The 19,030-nt window shown below is 37.7% G+C and overlaps 1 protein-coding gene across 1 annotated transcript; it reads right to left on the minus strand.

Moving 5' to 3' along the window:
- Nucleotides 1–2,734: 2,734 nt before the first annotated feature.
- MMP10 (matrix metallopeptidase 10) lies at nucleotides 2,735–12,889 on the minus strand. Its single transcript, XM_032168119.1, has 10 exons — nucleotides 12,748–12,889; nucleotides 11,765–12,006; nucleotides 11,474–11,622; nucleotides 10,887–11,012; nucleotides 8,874–9,038; nucleotides 8,543–8,687; nucleotides 7,426–7,559; nucleotides 5,081–5,240; nucleotides 4,256–4,359; nucleotides 2,735–3,126 (listed from the first exon to the last, which is right to left on the minus strand). The coding sequence occupies exons 1-10, from the start codon at nucleotides 12,850–12,852 to the stop codon at nucleotides 3,026–3,028; spliced, it is 1,431 nt and encodes a 476-aa protein (XP_032024010.1). The 5' UTR covers nucleotides 12,853–12,889; the 3' UTR covers nucleotides 2,735–3,025.
- Between the last annotated feature and the right edge of the window lie 6,141 nt (nucleotides 12,890–19,030).

Here is a 19,030-nt window from a genome sequence, read left to right on the forward strand (position 1 = left end):
CATTCACCGTAACTGCTTTAAAACCGCATTTAGAAGGCAGTGTCTGCTTCTGCCTGTTCCAAATGTCCATTAAGAAGGCCTTAATAATCTGTCCTCCTGGACGTCTTCCCAAAATGTCTTTGAGGAAATCAGTGGGTAGTGGAGTTGTTTAACCAAATCAACCAGTCCCCCGTCGCGGGTGTCGTTAGCCGCGGGGCTGGTGTGCGGCCCCAAAGCCAGCGTCTGGTCCCTGCCGCCCCTCGGCTCTGGGAGGCTCCCAGCAGCCGGAGGGCGGGATGCTCACTGCGCAGGCTCGAGCCTCGGCGGCAGCCCAGGTACACATGTTACTTTTTTTTTGTTTTTGTGAGAAAGCCCTTTGTGTTTATGATTAGCGCCCTCTACTAAACATTTCTGATTCTCCTCCCAGAGGTGTGACAGTATATTATTTTCCCATCTTTAGTGTCAGATGAGGCAATGTAATTTTCTTTGGCCAATGAAATACGGACAGAATGATGTTTATTGTATCCACACAGACTTCTAGGAGTCAGCGCGAAATTTACCAATAACTCTTTCCCTCCGCCGCAGTGAAGGCTGGCGTTCAAGGTGGTGCCTGTTCCATCAGCCTGGGTCTTGAAGTGAGGACAATTGGAGTAGAGACCTCAGTGGAATACTATGATGCACTTTTAGTTCTAAGCCACTGAAAATCGGGAAGTGCTCATTACCACAGCATATCCTGGCCTGGTCTGAGTGATACGGCATTTTACAAGGTTCAGTCCTGAACCATCTTCTTTTATCTCTGCAATCTTCCCATAAAAACTTATCTATTCCCATGGCTTGACTGATGCCGCCAAACACCCACAGTTTTATCTACTTTGTTTTGAGCTCCAGATTCCTCCATCTAATGGCCTACTAATGCCTTTAGTCGGTTAACTTACAAGAATTTCTATATTTAAAAGGTGAGGTGATTCCTACTGAATCTTAACTTTCTCCCACAAAACTGCTTCTCTTTCAGCCTTCCCCTGACTCTGCTGCTGTGATCCAAGAATTTGTTCAAGACGGTAATCTAGGAATTATTCTTAATACCTTCCTTTTTCTCAGAACTCTATCTAGTTTATCATGAAATCTGAATGATGTTGAAGTATATATCAGGGCTGGGTATGGTGGCTCAACCTGTAGTCCCAGCACATTGGGAGGTTGGGGTAGGTGGATTGCTTGAGCCCTGGAGTTCCCAACCAGCCTGGGCAACATGGCAAAAGCCTGTCTCTACCAAAAATACAAAAATTAGTTGGGAGTGATGGTGCACACCTGTAGTCCCAGCTACCCAGGAGGCTGAGGTGGGAGGATTTCCTAAGCCTGGGAGGTCAAGGCTGCAGTGAGCTGTGGTTGCACCACTGCACTCCAGCCTGGGTGACAGGGCCAAAAATAAAAAAAAATAAAAAATAAAAAAAATCCAGTCATGTCTCTCAATCTACCCAGAGGTCCCCTGTCCCTACCACCCTTCCCTGTCATTTTTAACCTGTTCCAACTTTTGTCATCACTTCCTTCCAACTCTCTCCAGCTAAAGTAATCATTCAAAAATATAATGGCTGGCATAACTTATCTGCTTAAGACTCACTCGATGAATCTACAATGCACTGAAAGTGAAATACAACTCTTTAGTATACTGTAAAGACATTGGATGATTTGATTGTGTCTACCTGTCTAATATCTTATTCCACCCCTATTCTCCAACATGCCAATAAGGCACTCATCTTTCAGTTCCTTGAACATGCCAGGGACTTTTATTTTTTTTAACCCACTGGGCCTCAACACTAATTTGCATTTTCTTTCCTTAGAGTAGTCTAAATCCTCCTACCTATTCACCCACCTGGCCATTTGGATTTAGATGCTTTGTTTTTAACATTATTTTCCCAGAGAGACTTTCTCTAGTAAGCAAACTTTAACAGATAACCCTTCCTCCAACAGTATTCTTCTTTACAGCTTTGTCGTTTCTCTAATAACAGCTTTATAATTTGTAGTTATACATTAATTTGTGTTCTTTCATTTGATTTCTTTCTCTCACCAGACAAAACTCAATGAAATTGAGTTAAATGTATTTTCTTCACTGTTTCATACTTTGCAACTATGACAATGTCTGGCATTTAAATTAGTCAATAAAAGAAGGAACAAGTTTCTATAGTGTTGTCGGTATGGTGTAAGCATGTAACTTCGTGATGGTAAATCTGTCACAAAATTGGCATGTGCACATGCACTCTTATCACCCAGGGGCTTCCATGTACAAAATGGTAGCAAGAGAGTATTCTAACAGGAGGGTAAGGGTCAGGGGGAGATGAGAAATTTAGTCTCTAGAGCAGGAAAGGAATCCCACTGAAGAAAGATTTGGGTTAAAACAAGAGGTGAGTGGATTCCAAACTAGTTTTATTTCCCTACCTGTAAAATTGAAAGTCTATTAAATAATATGCAGGGTCCCAGGCTCTAACATTCTGGAGTTCCATTTCTCCATTTTGCTTTGATCCTGCCTAGATACAAGACAACTGTTGATTTACCTCTTTCTTTGTTAGGTGTATAAGGAACACTTACAATATCTGTGAGATGAAAAGAAAGATCCTGTTGGTGCAGAGAATAGGAGAGAGCATGTGACAGCCACATGACTCATTATAGACTGTGTGATCCTACCACACCTACTGGCAGACTATCTGTCGAATAATCAGTCCCCAGTATGATCAGGGTATTGAAGATGAATTGTTCTAGAAAGTAAGGAACAGGCCCAAAATAAAACTTTTTATTGAGGAAGTAATAAAACATCTATGAAAATACATTCTCTCACCTATTGCACATGAGTATTTCTTAATTCTATTCAGTGCAATTCAAAAGCAAGTGAAGCATTCCAGAAACATTCTTCATGACACATGCAGATATCTGCAAGGCTCATCTTCTTCAGCCACAGAACATGCAGGAAAAATTAATCATTTTGGCTCATAATACATTAGATGAATAATTATTAGATTTATTAAAAACACCCATATCTGTCTTCCCCCTATCTCGCCTAGCAATGTAACCAGCTGTTACTCTTTAATATGTGTGTCACCATCCTGGCATTGGGGTCAAACTCAAACTGTGATGATCCACTGAAGAAATAGAAAAATCCTGTAAATATAGATAAGGAAAATGATGAGACATCTTCAAATATGTCGTCTTGCAACACATATAACTTAGATTAAGTACAAGTTAATAATGGAGGGCATTTATTAAGTGATTACTCTATGCCAGGCACTGAGCTAAGTGCTTTACAGGCTTTATCTCAATTACCCTTACAAAAAACTGTGATGTGTTATTAATGAGAACAAAACTAAAAATTAGGACGGTTTTGTAATTTTAACAAGGTAGCATCTGTAAGGAAGGATGGAGGGAGGACTCCATCTCATCTGACTCCAAAGGAAGTGCTCTAAAATATTATGTCATACTGGTTCTAAATAGATAAAATTCTATAATATTTTAAAACCTTGTTTTCCTTTCTTTCCAACCTCTCCTCTTCTGCTAGGTCCTAAATTACAGCTTGGGAGACAACTAGACCCAAGAGAATCAGACAAATGATAAATGAGCCAGAGGTCCATTTCCTGCTTTGCATCCATCATGGTTAAGTCATTTGAGTAACAAGATCATCAGCCTCATGAGCATTGGATTGTCAAGCACTGGCAGCTCCCTCCAGAATTCCTTCAGAGTAATCAAGAACAAGTTTTGTTTTCCTATTTACCCATTACCAGGAATCACATTTGACCTATTCTGAGCATATGGGAGGACTACTATTTTATTTACAAATGACTAATGCAGGCAATCACAGACTGCAACAGAAGCCCAGACAAAGCTCCCCTGGGGTGGGATAGAAGAAAAGGGACAACAGGATGGGATTGAATAGAATGACAACCAGCCATTAGTAAGCCTGGCTCACACAGATTGTATTTTTATACCAACATAGTGGCCTGAAAGATAATGGCTTCTGTGTGAGGAAGTATTCTTTGATTTTATGTGCAGGTATGAAACAGAGACTTGGAAGTTATCCAGGAAAACACACACACACACACACACACACACACACACACACACACACACATTTAAACCCACTTTGCATAAATTGGAAAGTTAAGATTTTAGGAATTTGGAGTAAAAAAGGTATCAGACTGAATGATTTAAAAACTGTTTTGATTCTGCACTTTATTTTGAAATCATAAAATGCCTGGAGATTCCTGCATTGACAATGAAATAAGGGTCTTCTTACCAAATGCCTGTAATACAGCATCAACCTTAGGCTCAACTCCTGGAAAGTCATCAGCTGTTAGTCTAGGGAAGCCTTGCTCCATGGACTGGCTATTTTCATCAAATCTAAACCAAATGAAAGAAATACAGTTCAATGATGTGCAGTAGTCCCATTACACACAATAGTATAATGTGATGTTAATTTTCCAGTGTGGAATTCTAGACAAACTTTTTAAGTTGTGTAAAAAAGTGTTAAACATTTTTAGAGCTACAGGAATAGGTTACTTTCCTGGGCTTACAAGTTTAATACATAAAACAATATTTTCCCAGAAACAAGAACATTTGCCATTTTACAGAGGTTCCATACATATGTCTGAGGTAAGTTTTCTAAGCCTGGCACACAGAAACCAAATTTCTATGTGTCTACTATAAATGCATAAAGACTGTGTAGACATAATATGCAAAATGAATTAAATCACTTAGCTAAAAATAAACCTCTGGTTCTCAGTCACACTGGGACCCTGTAGATCTTGTCTCCAAAGCCTGCCACACCTGGACTTCCTATGGCAGCCATGTGGTGACTGGAAATGGAATAAGAAGTGAATGCCTTTGGACCTCAGCTGGCCTCTCTTGATGTCTTTTGGTGTCTAAGTATATGGCCCAGTGATCACTGTTCTGAGAGCCCTTTGTATCCGGAAGGTAGAACAATAAGCTGTCTTCCTCATAATCATAAATTTTGAAGTTAGAGAAAGTTAGAGGGTGGGTGTAGGGTAGGGAAATATCCTTAAAGAAAGAAAATAATTTTCTTAATCAGGCTTCATAGAAAGTCATTTCTCTTGCGTCTCACCTCCAGTATTTGTCCTCTACAAAGAAGTACGTTTTCTTCTTTTCCTTGTCAGAAACAGCTGCATCAATTTTCCTTATGGTTGGAGGAAAACCCAGGGTATGGATGCCTCTTGGATAACCCGCTTGTACCTCATTTCCTCTGATGGCCCAGAACTCATTTCCTGTCGAACAATAAATCCAAGACATTTTACATGAAGCCATTGATTTTAAAAATAATTATAGTGCATTGTTGTGGTAAAGAGGAAGTCTTGGTTTTAATTCCAACCTAATAATGCCCAGTTCACAGCCAGCCCTTAATAAATACTCCCTGAATGAGTGAGTGAATGAATGAATGAATAAATGAGCAGATAACTCTGATTCACTGCCCTTTCTGTGTCTTATATTATTTGTATCTATACGTTACAGTTTATTTATAGATCAGTTTTAGTTATTTCTTATAATTGTTGGTAACTTTTTAACATGAATTTCTCACCTAGACCTCTCTCTCTTAAGTTTCATACCAATAGATCAGTTGCTTATGGACACTTCCTTTGAGATATTTCACAGTCACCAATTCCAATCTGTGCTTCTTCTGAACACTATCGGAATTCATTCAAATTCTAGTGAGTTAGGACAACAAAATCCCATCAATCTCTCTGCGTTTACTTTGTTACATCACTCTCCCGGACCCCAAGCCTGAATTCCTTCTTTACACTTACTGCCAGATTCACTAATCTAAAATGTCCATCTGTTGTTTATCTCTCTTGCTTCGTCTGAACTGAATGACTTGTATCTGTCTGAGCAGTCCCAGATATGCTCTTACTTGGTAAAACCAATTTCTTCTTTCTTAAGGACCTTTCTACTTTCTGTACACCCAGCCCATCTCTGCACAACAAAAGAGAACTTTAAGACCCATCCTAACATCACCTCCTCTAAGGGATCTTTGCTGAGCCCTGGGTATGAGTCAGGTGCTCCCATGACACCCTTCCTTCTCTCAGTCCCAGCACTTGGCATATGTAGGCTGCCAAAGGCTTCATCTCTGCTGCCCCTTCTAGAATATGAGCGCTTTTCAGTCCTGACCTCCATTAATGAGTATGGTGTCTGACACAGTGCAAGTGATATGTAAATGTGAGATACATTACTGGATAACAATACGTTAGACTTATGTAATCCTTTACAATTTCTGTTGCAATTTCACATTCATTTGATATTCACAAAAGTGAGATTGCCAGAAATAAACATTTTTAAAATCTCCATAAAGCTTGACATTTAAAAATATTCCATTATCACCTATGAGTCTAGGGAAAAAATAAAAATGAGAAATTAAAGAATTAAAATTGAACAAAATGAAAATACTGCATATCAAAATTTGCTGGATGAAACAGAAGAAATGGTTATTTATAGGTATAAATGCTTGTCTTAGAAAAGAAAAAAGTTACAAGTTAATAAGGTAAGTATCAAACTTAAGCTATAACAATAATAACAGGATCAATTCAAAGTAAACAAAGATTAAGGCAACAATAAAGATATGAACAGAAACTAATTAAATGAGAAACAAAAATATAATATAGAGAGTAAATAAAGCCAAAAGTCAGTCCTTTGAAAAGATTAGTAAAATTATTACATATGTTATGAGAGTTGAAGAAAAAAGAGAAAGGCAAAAGGATTCAGTATTAAGAATGAAAAAGAGAACAAAACTTCAGCAATAATTCAAATTACAACAAAATAATTTTCCAAAAACTTTTTACTGATGGATTTGAAAACAGACAAAACTGGCAAATTTTTAGAAAAACATGTTAACAAACCCGACTCAAGAAGTCATAGAAACTCAGATAGCATATTACCAATAAAACAAATTGAAACAGTAGTTTAAAAGTCTGATAAAGAAGCCACCAGACCTGAATATATCCATTAGTTAATTTATCTCTCCCTGCACTGATACTACATCTTACCGATTACAGTTTTATAACACAGGGCTTTTCTCCTCATCTAATAAGATGGGTTCACCAGGAGCATCCTGGCTATTCCTGGCCTTTCCTTTCCCGTATAAATTGTAAAACTAATCTGTCAAGTTCCATGAAAAATCTTTTGGCATTTGGCATTTGAAATGAAAATGTCTTGTATCTATAGATAAATTGACATTTTTACTATCTTGCATTTTTTATCCATGAATATGGAATACCTTCTATTTTCTTAAGAGGTCTCTAAAATAAAGTTTATAATGTTCTTTGTACAAATTTTATTTAAGTGTTAGCACAAGGTCTTTCAGTAATCTGAACTTTAATATAATGGAGAAAACTCATGTCGATAAAATTTTTGCAATAGGATTTATTCCAACAAGTTGAAAATTCTTTATATAGTATTCACCTTTAAAAATAAAAACGGTGTCCCTGCTATTAACTTCATATGCAGCATCCAAATATGACGGGAGAGAGGGCCACAATGCAGAAATCAAATGCAATTCAGGTTCAGGTTTCCAGTGGGATCTTCGCCAAAAATATCTGTAACACATAAAATTACTTGCAATTGTCTTTCTCCTTTAGATATGTGAAAAAAAAAAAACATATTCTTTTTTTTAAAATCCATGCTAATTCACCCATTCATAGAAGTCTGTATTAAACCATCCTCCTGCATGTGATTCCAGGGTAATGAAATCGATGGTAATGAAATCGACGGACTTGTGACTGGTTCCAGTAAAATTATTTAGCTTGGTTCCATTCTAAAAGTCCATAAACAGTGCGCATATTATGTCCTAATATTTTAAAAAAAATTATGTGTATATTGATGCTTGTATATATGAATACAACATTTTTATAAAGAGTCAAAGGAAATTGGTAGCAGTGGTCGCACATATGAAGGGAGCTGGAGGACTGTAGGCCAAAGACTGGAGAGAGATTTTTTAGCTCTGTATCTTTTGGTAGTGTTTAAATATTGTGCCACAAAATATATCACTTTTTTTCCAAAAGTAATTAATTTAAATAGTAGCATTTGTTAGCAAATGGAAAGATACTACCCTGCTTCTAAGGATCCACCAGTGCTTTTTGAAGAAGTTCCATGATTTATGATATTTTTAAAAAATGAACAAAACAGATATAACTCCCTGCCTTAACCAAACTTACAGTCTAGGGACCAAGAATCATCCCTTATAAGCCTGTAAAAAATGACCTGGACAATTCTAAAAAGATGTTAAAAATTCAACAAGAACTAGATCTGAATGATTTTAAAACGTAGGAAATTTTGTATTTAAAAAAATCTCTATCAAGCAGAAAAAGTAACTACTGGGTACTAGGATTAGTACTGGGGTGACAAAATTATCTGTACAGCAAACTCCCGTGACACGAGTTTATCTATATAACAAACCTGCACATGTACCCCTGAACCTAAAATAAAAGTTAAAAAAAAAAGCTCTGTCAAGTTTCTGTTTTTCTTTCTAAGCACTGTACATCAAAAGAATAGACAGAAAAATATAATATTCTGGTCTGACCTGTCTTTAAAGAACAGATATTCTCCCCTCAGAGTGCTGATGGCATCGAAGGACAAAGCAGGATCACACTTCGCTGGCATCCCAGATCCTGAAGGAATGGATTTTGTGGGCACCAGGGATTCCTCAGGAGAGGAAGGGGGAGGTCCTAAAGGAAACAGATTTGGGGATGCAAACATTAAAAAATATGTGATGCATCTGTCAATTTGTGTGCCTTTCAAACATTCTCAAAGTGCTTCAGGCTAAATCAGAAATACTTTATGTAGCGCTGGAAAGCTTTCTTGAGGACTGTCATTGTAGAGCTGCAATGCCTAATTTTTCCAGCGTCACTCACCATAGAGAGACTGAATGCCATTCACATCATCTTGCGAAAGGCGGAACCGGGCGAGCTCTGTGAATGAGTGGTAGAGTGGGTACATCAAAGCTTCAGTGTTGGCTGAGTGAAAGAGCCCCAGGGAGTGGCCAAGTTCATGAGCAGCAACGAGGAATAAATTGGTGCCTGTATGAAAATCATAAATGTTCAGAGTCCACCAGCTCTTTATTCCGTAAATACACATACAGAACATATGCCAGCTATACAGGACATCCTTGATGCCACAATGTCTTTTCAGTATTTGTGGATTGGTTCATTGATTGGCATATTCCATACTTTATAGAAATTAATGTGTTTTTCAAGGTTGACTTTAAGTCAATATATAAGACAGTTTTTCACCATATCCCTCCCTAGATCCCTCCTTGGTCAGGAAAACTAAGACACTTTTCCTATATTGACAAATGAGAAGCATTATTTTCAAAAGATTTTTTTTTGAAAGGACAAGACTAATAGCATGTCAGTAAATATAACTCTTCATTGTCTAAAAATAAAAAGTCATTTTTCAAATTTAGGAACACTTGCCAGTTGCAAACTCGGTTAAAATTAATCATATAACATTTACGTTCAAACTTTTAAGCCAGAAGACTGTGGTTATTTCTTGTGGGGTTTAGTCTGATTTTCTCTTCCTCTTCTTCATCATATTCAAGTAATTTTTTTTTTTGAGACAACGTCTCGCTCTGTCGCCCAGGCTGGAGTACGGGTTCAAGTGATTCTCGTGCCTCAGCCTCCTGAGTAGCTGGGATTACAGACATGTGCCACCATGCCTGGCTAATTTTTGTATTTTTGTTGAGATAGGGTTTCACCATGTTGGCTAGGCTGGTCTCAAACTCCTGGCCTCAAGTGATTCACCCACTTTGGCCTCTCAAAATGCTGGGATTACAGGCATTAGCCACCAGTGCCTGGCCATAATCAAATAATTTTTGATTGTCAAAAATCTTCCCAGTAATAGGTGCCATTGGATGTGTACAATCTTTAGTTTAAAACAGAAACATCCCCAATAACAGTTTTCTGCAGCACAAACACAGCTAGATTCAGCTTTTAAAAAAATATTATAAAAAGAGTTTTATTGAATTTAGTAGTAGATATTATTTAACCAAGGCTCCAAGAATTGTGCAGAAAAGAACAGTTGTTCAAATAAAAGGCAATCATTTCATGCAACACAAACTTCAGTCTTGTGAGACAGTCTCACTCTGTTGCCCAGGCTGGAGTACAGTGGTGCAATCTCGGCTCACTGCAGCCTCCATCTCCTGGGTTCAAGTGATTCTCATGCCTCGGCCTCCTGAGTCTTGTACTCAGGAAAGATGTTCTTTGCATTTACATTAAAAATCCCAGGCACTGTCAGAAATAGTGATTATTTCAACAGTGTGTTTCTAAACTTCAGAAGCCATTTTAAAAATTAAATAGCATAGAGTTAATTTTAGTCATTATGTTTAGATGTAAAGTGTTTCAAAGCCAATTTAGGGGGAAAAAAACCCCATCTAAGCTAGAGACAGTGACATGTTTATTTAAAAAGATGACCTAACAATTTTTTTTCAATTCCTGGCATTTTCTCCTGATCTCTATTTTTAAGTAAAAAGGAGGCCAATGAGAAGAAAGAAAGAAAACCTGAGGGCAAATGTTAGGATTGGAACTGATTTAATGGAATTCATTCTACCCTAATCAGCTATCATTAAAGTGATGAAAAACATTATTAATTATGCTGATCCTCAAACCCCCACAAGATCCTGAGTTGTGGAGATAAGATTGAATGGTTTTTACAATATTGTACTTGGTGGGGGCAAACATGAAAATACAGACATTTTATAAAATTCTTCAATAATTATTGAAACAAACAGTACTTCTGTTTAAAACTCAGGTAATAAAAAAATTCAGTTACTACTATATTCCATTTATTGCTCATTCTAGATAATCCAGTTATTTTTGGATAGAATTAGACATTATTCCTGAAATGTTCCTGAGAGGTTTACGACCCACCTGATGCATCTTCTGTCCATTTTTCATCATCATCAAAGTGAATATCTCCATAAAGCCCAGGTCCAGGTGGATAGGCATGAGCCAAACTCTGTCCTGGGCCATCAAAAGAGTAAAAGTCTCCATGTTCTGATAGGGAACAAATTAATGGAAATATGTGTTCAGAGTTTGTTTTTACGCTGTTCCAATAGAACAACAGTAGATTCTATAGTCTGAATGTGGGTGTCTGCTGCAAATTCATATGTTGAAACTCAATGCCCAGTGTGATATAGTATTAAGAGGTTAGGTCTTTAGGAAGTGATTATGTCATAAGTGCTCTGCCCTCATGAATCAGATTAGTGCTTTTATGAAAGAGGCTTGAGGGAACCTCCTGGCCCTTTCTATCATGTGAGGACACAGAAGGTACCATCTATGAGGAATAGGCTCTCACCAGACACTAAATCTGCTGGCACCTTAATCTTGGACTTCCCAGCCTCCAAAATTGTGAGCAATAAATTTCTGTTGTTTATAAGTTATCCAGTCTAAGGTATCTTGCTATAGCAGTGTCAACAGACTAATACACCAGATAAATGGATGTTTTATTTGATTACCTTTAACTGCAAAAGAGATCATTATATCAGCCTCTCCTTCATACAGCCTGGAGAATGTGAGTGGAGTCACCTCTTCCCAGACTTTCAGAGCTTTCTCAATGGCAGAATCAACAGCATCTCTTGGCAAATCTGGTGTATAATTCACAATCCTGGAGGAGAAAAATTGAAGAGGATATTATTTTCTCCTGCCATTATGAAAAATTGTTAAAGAAAACTTTATGTTACTTATCCAAATATGACGAATAACTTATAAAGTTTCAATATTATGCGAAAACTACTCTGAACCATTACCTGTATGTAAGGTGGGTTTTCCTCCATTTCGGGATGCCAGGAAAGGTGCTGAAGTGACCAACGTCAGGAACTCCACACCTGGGCTTGCGCATCACCTCCAGAGTGTCAGAGTCCAGCTTCCCTGTCACCTCTAACCCAAGGAGCTTCTGCATTTCTCGGATTTTTTTAACAACGAGATTACTGTCCTTTCTTCTAAACTGTTTCACATCTTTTTCAAGGTTGTAGTACTTTTCTAGGTATTGCTAATGGAAAATATAATTTTTAGGTCATTTTTATGATTTTCCATCATTTATCCAACTTTTATAATCCATCTTAATTTTCCTCTAGTTTCTTAAAACAAAAGAGGATATCACATTTAATTTGATTTTTCATTAAGACTCCCCATTTCATACAAATTTTTAAATTTTATTGCAGTGTTAGTTTGCTAGTCAAGTAAGGAATTTGGGATTGAAAATTCAGGTCTAGCGTTATTTTTGTTAGTTTTTAAAGAAACCCACTTTTAACATAGTTTTGTGAAAAGTTAGAGTACTAACCTTTTCTACTTACATTATTATTATAGACCTGGTTTAAGACTGAAGTATGGTAAACTCTTTTGTCCAAATATGACAAGTAAAAATATAAAAACTATTACCTGATCCGATTTAAAGATCAAACTTAGCATGCTCCCCTCCCCAATAATTTTAACTAAAGAAATTCTAAAGCCAGAGGAGTTTCATATATTCTCCATATGTTCTTTTCACTTAGCCACAAATATACTGCTACTATTTTATTGTAACCTTGAGCAGTTATATTCCCTTTCTGAACCTTTCTTTTCTTCTCTGTTAACATAAAAATAATTTCCACCTCCAGCCTGTTAATTATTCTCTGATGCTACAGTTTTCTAACAAAGTGATCTCTAGTCTTATCATTCTGCTGTGTGTTGGAAGACCAAGTAGACACACTTGAGCTGGCCAGTAGCTGCAACAGATGCCACCATTAATTACCTGGGCAAGATCCCTGTTGGAGTCCTCCTCTTTTGCTGCCCCACTCAGAGGATAGGCAGAGCAGACTGGCAGACACAACAGCACAAGGAATGCAAGATGCATCATTCTCGCTGCCCTTACCGTCTTCGTCTACTGGGCTTCTAGCTCTACCCCCAGTGGCCTTTCTTTTATACAGAGACAATGCTGAGATCACCAACAGTATGATTCATGCATGTGTTTTTTAAGCCTGAATGTTCACAAACATTTAATGTAATGGTGAAACAGCCTACATCAGTATTTTCCTTCAACTTTCTAAACTTGAAAGAATGATTAATCCCCAGGAAATGATTTCTGTGTTTGTAAAGACGAAAAAGAATTGGCTAGATAATTCACGTCTCTGTATTTACTTAAAGAGAGCTGACAAGCTTGGTAAAATGCCAAATGTTTAGACATTTTAAAATCAGTGCAATTTTCTTTTAAGAAGACTATGTTTTAAACTTTAATATAAGCAGATAAGAATTAAGTAGGTCAACAGAAATAAATTCCAAATATAGTTGTGGTCTAAATGTAGGAGTTGCTATCTACAAAGATATTAAAACAAGTTTTTCACTTCTTGAGTCCTTGTTTACAACAGCTATTACTGATTTTCAGATGGATTTACTGGCCATGGAGTAGGGGTACTGTGAGAAGGACATGGAGCATGTAGAGAAAAGAATCCAAAGAGAGAAGCTTTGGTGTTCACTCATTCTCCATTTCCCAGTGTATAATTATGTTCAAAGTAACTGCTCCATAAAACTTGTTAAATGGAAAAAATTAAATTGCATGTTAGACTGAAATGGTCCTCCTACCCTCTTCCTCTTCTTTTCTTTTAAAAATTCTTTTTATCCTTTCTTTCTCCCCTTAATGTACAAAGGAGGAGATGGATTGAGATCTGTAATGGGAAATGATTTCAAATCCTCCGTTTCTTTCACATGTCTAACGAGCCACCCCTGCCCGTGAATAGTATTTTCTTTCTTGTTTCCTCAGCCAAATAAAGGGCTTTTTACACAGTAACACAGTAAGTCTGAAATAACTGTTTTGTCAAATTAACCTGTTAATAGAAAGAACCCTGAAATTCTTATAGTAAATAACTGTATTTTTCTCTCACTAAAGATAAATTAACTCTACCATGTCTGAAGTATATAATTGCAAAGTGATGAGAGATTAAAATAATGTGTGTAGGAATGATCTTTTCCGTATCACCCACCATCCCCACCCTACTTAGGGTAGCCTGGACAGGTGAGACTTCCAGGAACCAAGAGGCTCTGAGACTTCCAAGCCAGAGTTGGAGAGAAACTGGGATATACACTGAGCCAGCCAAGTCAACTTGTGACTTACTCTTGCCCAAGAGTTTGTTCTACAGTGTGGTGACATCAGCTTGAATATCAGAGGGAGAAGGATTGACAACTGGACTCAAATAAAGTCAGCTGGACATTGAGCAAGTACGGTCAGGCACTGTATAATGTTTCAGTCAACGATGGACCACATATATGATGGTGGTCCCATATGATTATAATGGAGCTTGATATGGTTTCGATCTGTGTCCCTGCCCAAATCTCATGGTGAATTGTCATTCCCGGTGTTGGAGGTGAAGCCTGGTGGGAGGTGATTGGTTCACGGGGGCGGATTTCTCATGCCCATTTAGCACCATCCCATCGATGATGTTCTTGTCATAGTGAGTGAGTGAGTTATCATGAGATCTGGATGTTTAAAAGTGTGTAGCACCTCCCCCCTCTCTTTCTTCCTCCTGCTCTGGCCATGTAAAGCGCAGGCTCCTCTTTTGCCTTCTGCCATGATTGTAAGTTTCCGAGGCCTCCCCAGAAGAAGGTGCCACCATGGTTTCTATATAGCCTGCAGAACTGTGAGCCAATTAAATCTCTTTTCTTTATAAGTTACCCAGTCTCAGGTATTTTTGATAGCAATGCAAGAACAAACTAATACAGACCTGATAAGCACCCATCAGCTATTGTCATTGTAGCCATCATAATGTCATAGTACAATGCATTACCCATGGGTTTGTGATGATGCTGGTGTAAACAAACCTACTGTGCTGCCATATAAAAGTCTAGCACATGCAATTGTGTACAGTAGATAATTCTTGATAATAGTAATAAATGACTGTTTATGCATTTACTATACATTTTATCATTTATTTTAGAGTGTACTTCTTTTTTTTTAAGTTAACTGTGAAACTGCTTCAGGCAGGTCCTTCAGAAGGTATTCCATGGTTACTGCCCTATACAGGCATTATTATCATAGGAAATGACAGCTGCATCAGTGTTATTGCCCTGAAAGACCTTCTAGTGGAACACGATGTGAAGGTAGAAAACAGTGATATTGATGATCCTGATCCTGTGTAGGCCTGGGCTAATGTGTGTTTTGTGTCTTCATTCTCAACAAAAAAGTTTAAAAAATAAAAAAAAAATTAAAGATAGTAGAAAGCTTACAGGATAAGGATATCAAGAAAAAAATATTTTTGTACCTCTGTGAAATGTTTGTGTTTTAACCTAAGTGTTATTACAAAAGAGTCAAAAAAATTTTAAAATTAAAAAGTTTATAAAGTAAAAATGTTACTACAGTAAGCTAAGGTTAATTTATATTGAAGAAAGAAAAATGCTTTTATAAATTTAGTGTAGTCTAGGTATACAATGTTCATAAAGTCTGCATAGTGTACAGATTCACTCACCACTCACTCACTGACTCACTTAGAGCAACTTCCAGTCTGGCAAGCTTCATTCATGGTTAATGCCCTATATAGTTGTACCATTTTTTATCTTTAATACCATCTTTTTGTTGTATTTTTCTATGTTAAAATACGTGTAGATACAGTAATGCTTATTATTATGTTACAATTGCCTCCAGCATTCAGTAGAATTTCATGCTGTATAGGTTCGTAGCCTAGGAGTAATAGGCTTGCTGGGCATGGTGGCTGACACCTCTACTCTCAGCTACTTGGAAGGCTGAGATGTGAGGATCACTTTCCCCAAAAAATTTTTAAAAGGCTATACCACATAGTCTAGGCATGTAGTAGGCTGTACCATAGAGGTTTGTGTAAGTTTAATCCATGGTGTTTACACAAATGGAGAAATTGCCTAAGGACATGTTTCTTAGAACGTGTCCCCATTGGTAAGTCACACGTGACTGTGTATAATTAATTCAGGCCATTATTTTGTCATCTGTAAAATGGGGTGGATGTAACCACACTCACAAGGTTATTTTGTATGCTTTATGCTGAGGAACAAATCTCTTCTTATTTCACTCCAACACCTTTAACAGACAAAGCTTTTTGTCCTGACAAATCTATGACAATGCCCCTAGGCACTGATTTGACAAGCTTTGAGATGCCCATTTTAGCTTGAGTCATAACTTTATTAGTGTTGACACATCCTGTTAATGGATTTTATTATGTGGCAATGATACAATGAAAGTTTACATTGTAGTAACAGCTACAACTATAATTGGGAGCCTGTAGGGTAGCACAGGCCTCACAGAAATGATGTTAGTGTTTAAACTTGTCCTGCATTAAACCATGACACCTGGAAGAAATTAATGACCTGGAGCAGGTGAGTCCTATGTTTGTCTTTAAATAATTCATTACTTGTTAAACCTGCTGAAGTACGTATAGGGTCAGGCAAGGAAGCATACAGAGCTCGTACTTAAAGAAAGGTGAAACTCCTGGTATTGAGCTTCCACTGTAGCCATTTCTTAAATGTGAGTTATTTTTAAACTTCAGAACAACCCAACAATGTTGAGATTAGAAAAATTGAATAATAAGCTCACAATCAAAAGCTAACAAGTGGGAAGAGATTCAGAACTGCCAGAAGAAACCTTCATGACTACAACTTGGATGTTTATCAAAAACTTCTTGGCTTCGTTCCATATCTTTGCTATTGTGGATAGTGCTGCGATAAACATATGAGTACAGGTATCTTTTTGACATAATGATTTCTTTTCCTCTGGGTAGATATCCAGTAGTGGGATTGCTGGGTTGAATGGTAGTTCTATTTTTTTGGTCTTTGAGAAATCTCCATACTGTTTGGAATACTATGCAGCCATAAAAAAGAATGACATAATGTCTTTAGCAGTAACATGAATGGAAGTGGAGGCCATTATGTTATGTGAAATAATTTAGAAACAGAAAGTCAAATACTGCGTGTTCTGATTTACAAGTGGGAGCTAAATAATGTGTACACATGGATATACTGTGTGGAATAATAGACACTGGACACTAGGGAGGGTGGAAGGGTGGGAGGGAAAAGAGGGATGAGAAATTATCCAATGGGGGCACAATGTCTTCTATTCCAGTGAGAGTTACACTAAAAGCTCAGACTTCAACACTGTGCAATATATCCATGTAACAAAACTGCACTCGTACCCCCCAAACATATTTAAAATAATAGTAATAACAAAAGTTTTAAAACAACCTCTTGGCATGGACCTTGGTTCTTCCCCAACTTTTTTTCTTTTATGTCTTGACACTGTTCTTTATCTCTCATTCTTTTTTTTTTTTTTGAGATGGAGTCTCGCTCTGTCGCCCAGCCTGGAGTGCAGTGGCACGATTTCAGCTCACTGCAAGCTCCACCTCCTGGGTTCACACCATTCTCCTGCCTCAGCCTCCCGAGTAGCTGGGACTACAGGCACCCGCCAGCACGCCCGGCTAATTTTTTGTATTTTTAGTAGAGACAGGGTTTCACCGTGTTAGCCAGGATGGTCTCGGTCTCCTGATCTCGTGATCCACTAGCCTCGGCCTCCCAAAGTGCTGGGATTACAGGCGTGAGCCACCGCACCCAGCCTATCTCTCATTCTTGAACTCACGCCTGAACATGCCTTCAATTTATCTCCTTAGCGTCTGTTCTTTTCTCCCAACTCTCTGATCATCCCGCTAACACAGCTACTTCATTTATCTATGTTTACCTGTTCTGTCACTGGCAGTTCCTCTTGGCCTGTGCTGCACTGATGTGATCCAGACAGAACGCAGGTCTACAATCCATTGCAATTTCAGTAACTAAGACTGAGAAATGCATAATGGTTTTTCACTTCCAGTTTATCCAATTCTTGGGAAAACTGGTTAGCTATTAATTTTCAATACCCAAAGACCTCTGATTTTAAGGTTGTACACATATACATATAATCCTGCATCAACCATGGCATGACACTGACTTCAGTATTTTGCAACTACTTCTTTCGTTGGAAATTACTGGTTTTTACACAGACTCATAACAAGTGAGAAGTTCACCTCTTTCCCATGCTTTTATTTCCAATTTGACTGCTTCACAATGGGAACACAGTTTATTGTTAGATTTATATTCATTTTTTTCTCTATTCTGATAGTATAGTCAAATATTGCAGGTCACTTATGCTTGCTATAGAAAATACTATCAATGGAAGGAGGCAAAGTATCAGAGTAGGGGTTAGACAGACCTCAGAATCATGACTTCAGTGTTGTGAATATTAGAAAGCATAATTTTATGTTGTGTCCTATAATACCCATTATTATTTTAACAATACCTAAACACATAAAATAGTGGTCTATGAATGTAGTTACTGTATTTCCAATGTGTAGGAAATACAGTATTTCCAATGTGTAGGAAATGCAGTGTTTCCAATGTGTAGGAAATGCAGTGTTTCCAATGTGTAGGAAATACAGTGTTTCCAATGTGTAGGAAATACAGTGTTTCCAATGTGTAGGAAATACAGTAACAATGTGTTATGTTAGTTGCTCTGTTGATTCCTTGGTGCAGTGGGCTTTTCTGGTGGGATGACCCTCACTGGGGAGGAAAAAAGCACTGAAGAAAAATTCTGGCTTTAGGGGAATATGCGAAAGAAAAGAGCAATTATCATTTGTTGAATATTTTCCACATGACAGGCACTGTGCTAGGTGATCTAACCTCTTCTATCTTTACGACAATCCTGGAAGTTAGTATTATTTTCCCTTTACCACAGAAAGGAAACGAAGATTCAGAATGGTCAAGATCACAAAGAGTTGAACGTAGCAGAGCAGATCTTGCAGCTTTGCACTGTAATTCATTGGCCAGAACACTGCCTCTTTAAGACATATGGGATAGGTCTGGAAAAAAGCTACTACTTCCCCTTAGAGTGGTGTTTGGGGTTAAATTCTCCAAAAGGATTCAAACTGGAAGGCTAGAGCCTCGTTTAAAACCCAAACAAAACCCAAACAAGCAAATCTCCTACTTTCTAGTGCATTTCTGGGCTCAAAGACAATAGGGGAAATCTCTAAACACTCCTGTTGAATCACTCTGTATCA

This window comes from Hylobates moloch, unplaced genomic scaffold (genome assembly GCF_009828535.3).
Source record: "Hylobates moloch isolate HMO894 unplaced genomic scaffold, HMol_V3 SCAFFOLD_11, whole genome shotgun sequence".
Taxonomy (NCBI): Eukaryota; Metazoa; Chordata; class Mammalia; order Primates; family Hylobatidae; genus Hylobates; species Hylobates moloch.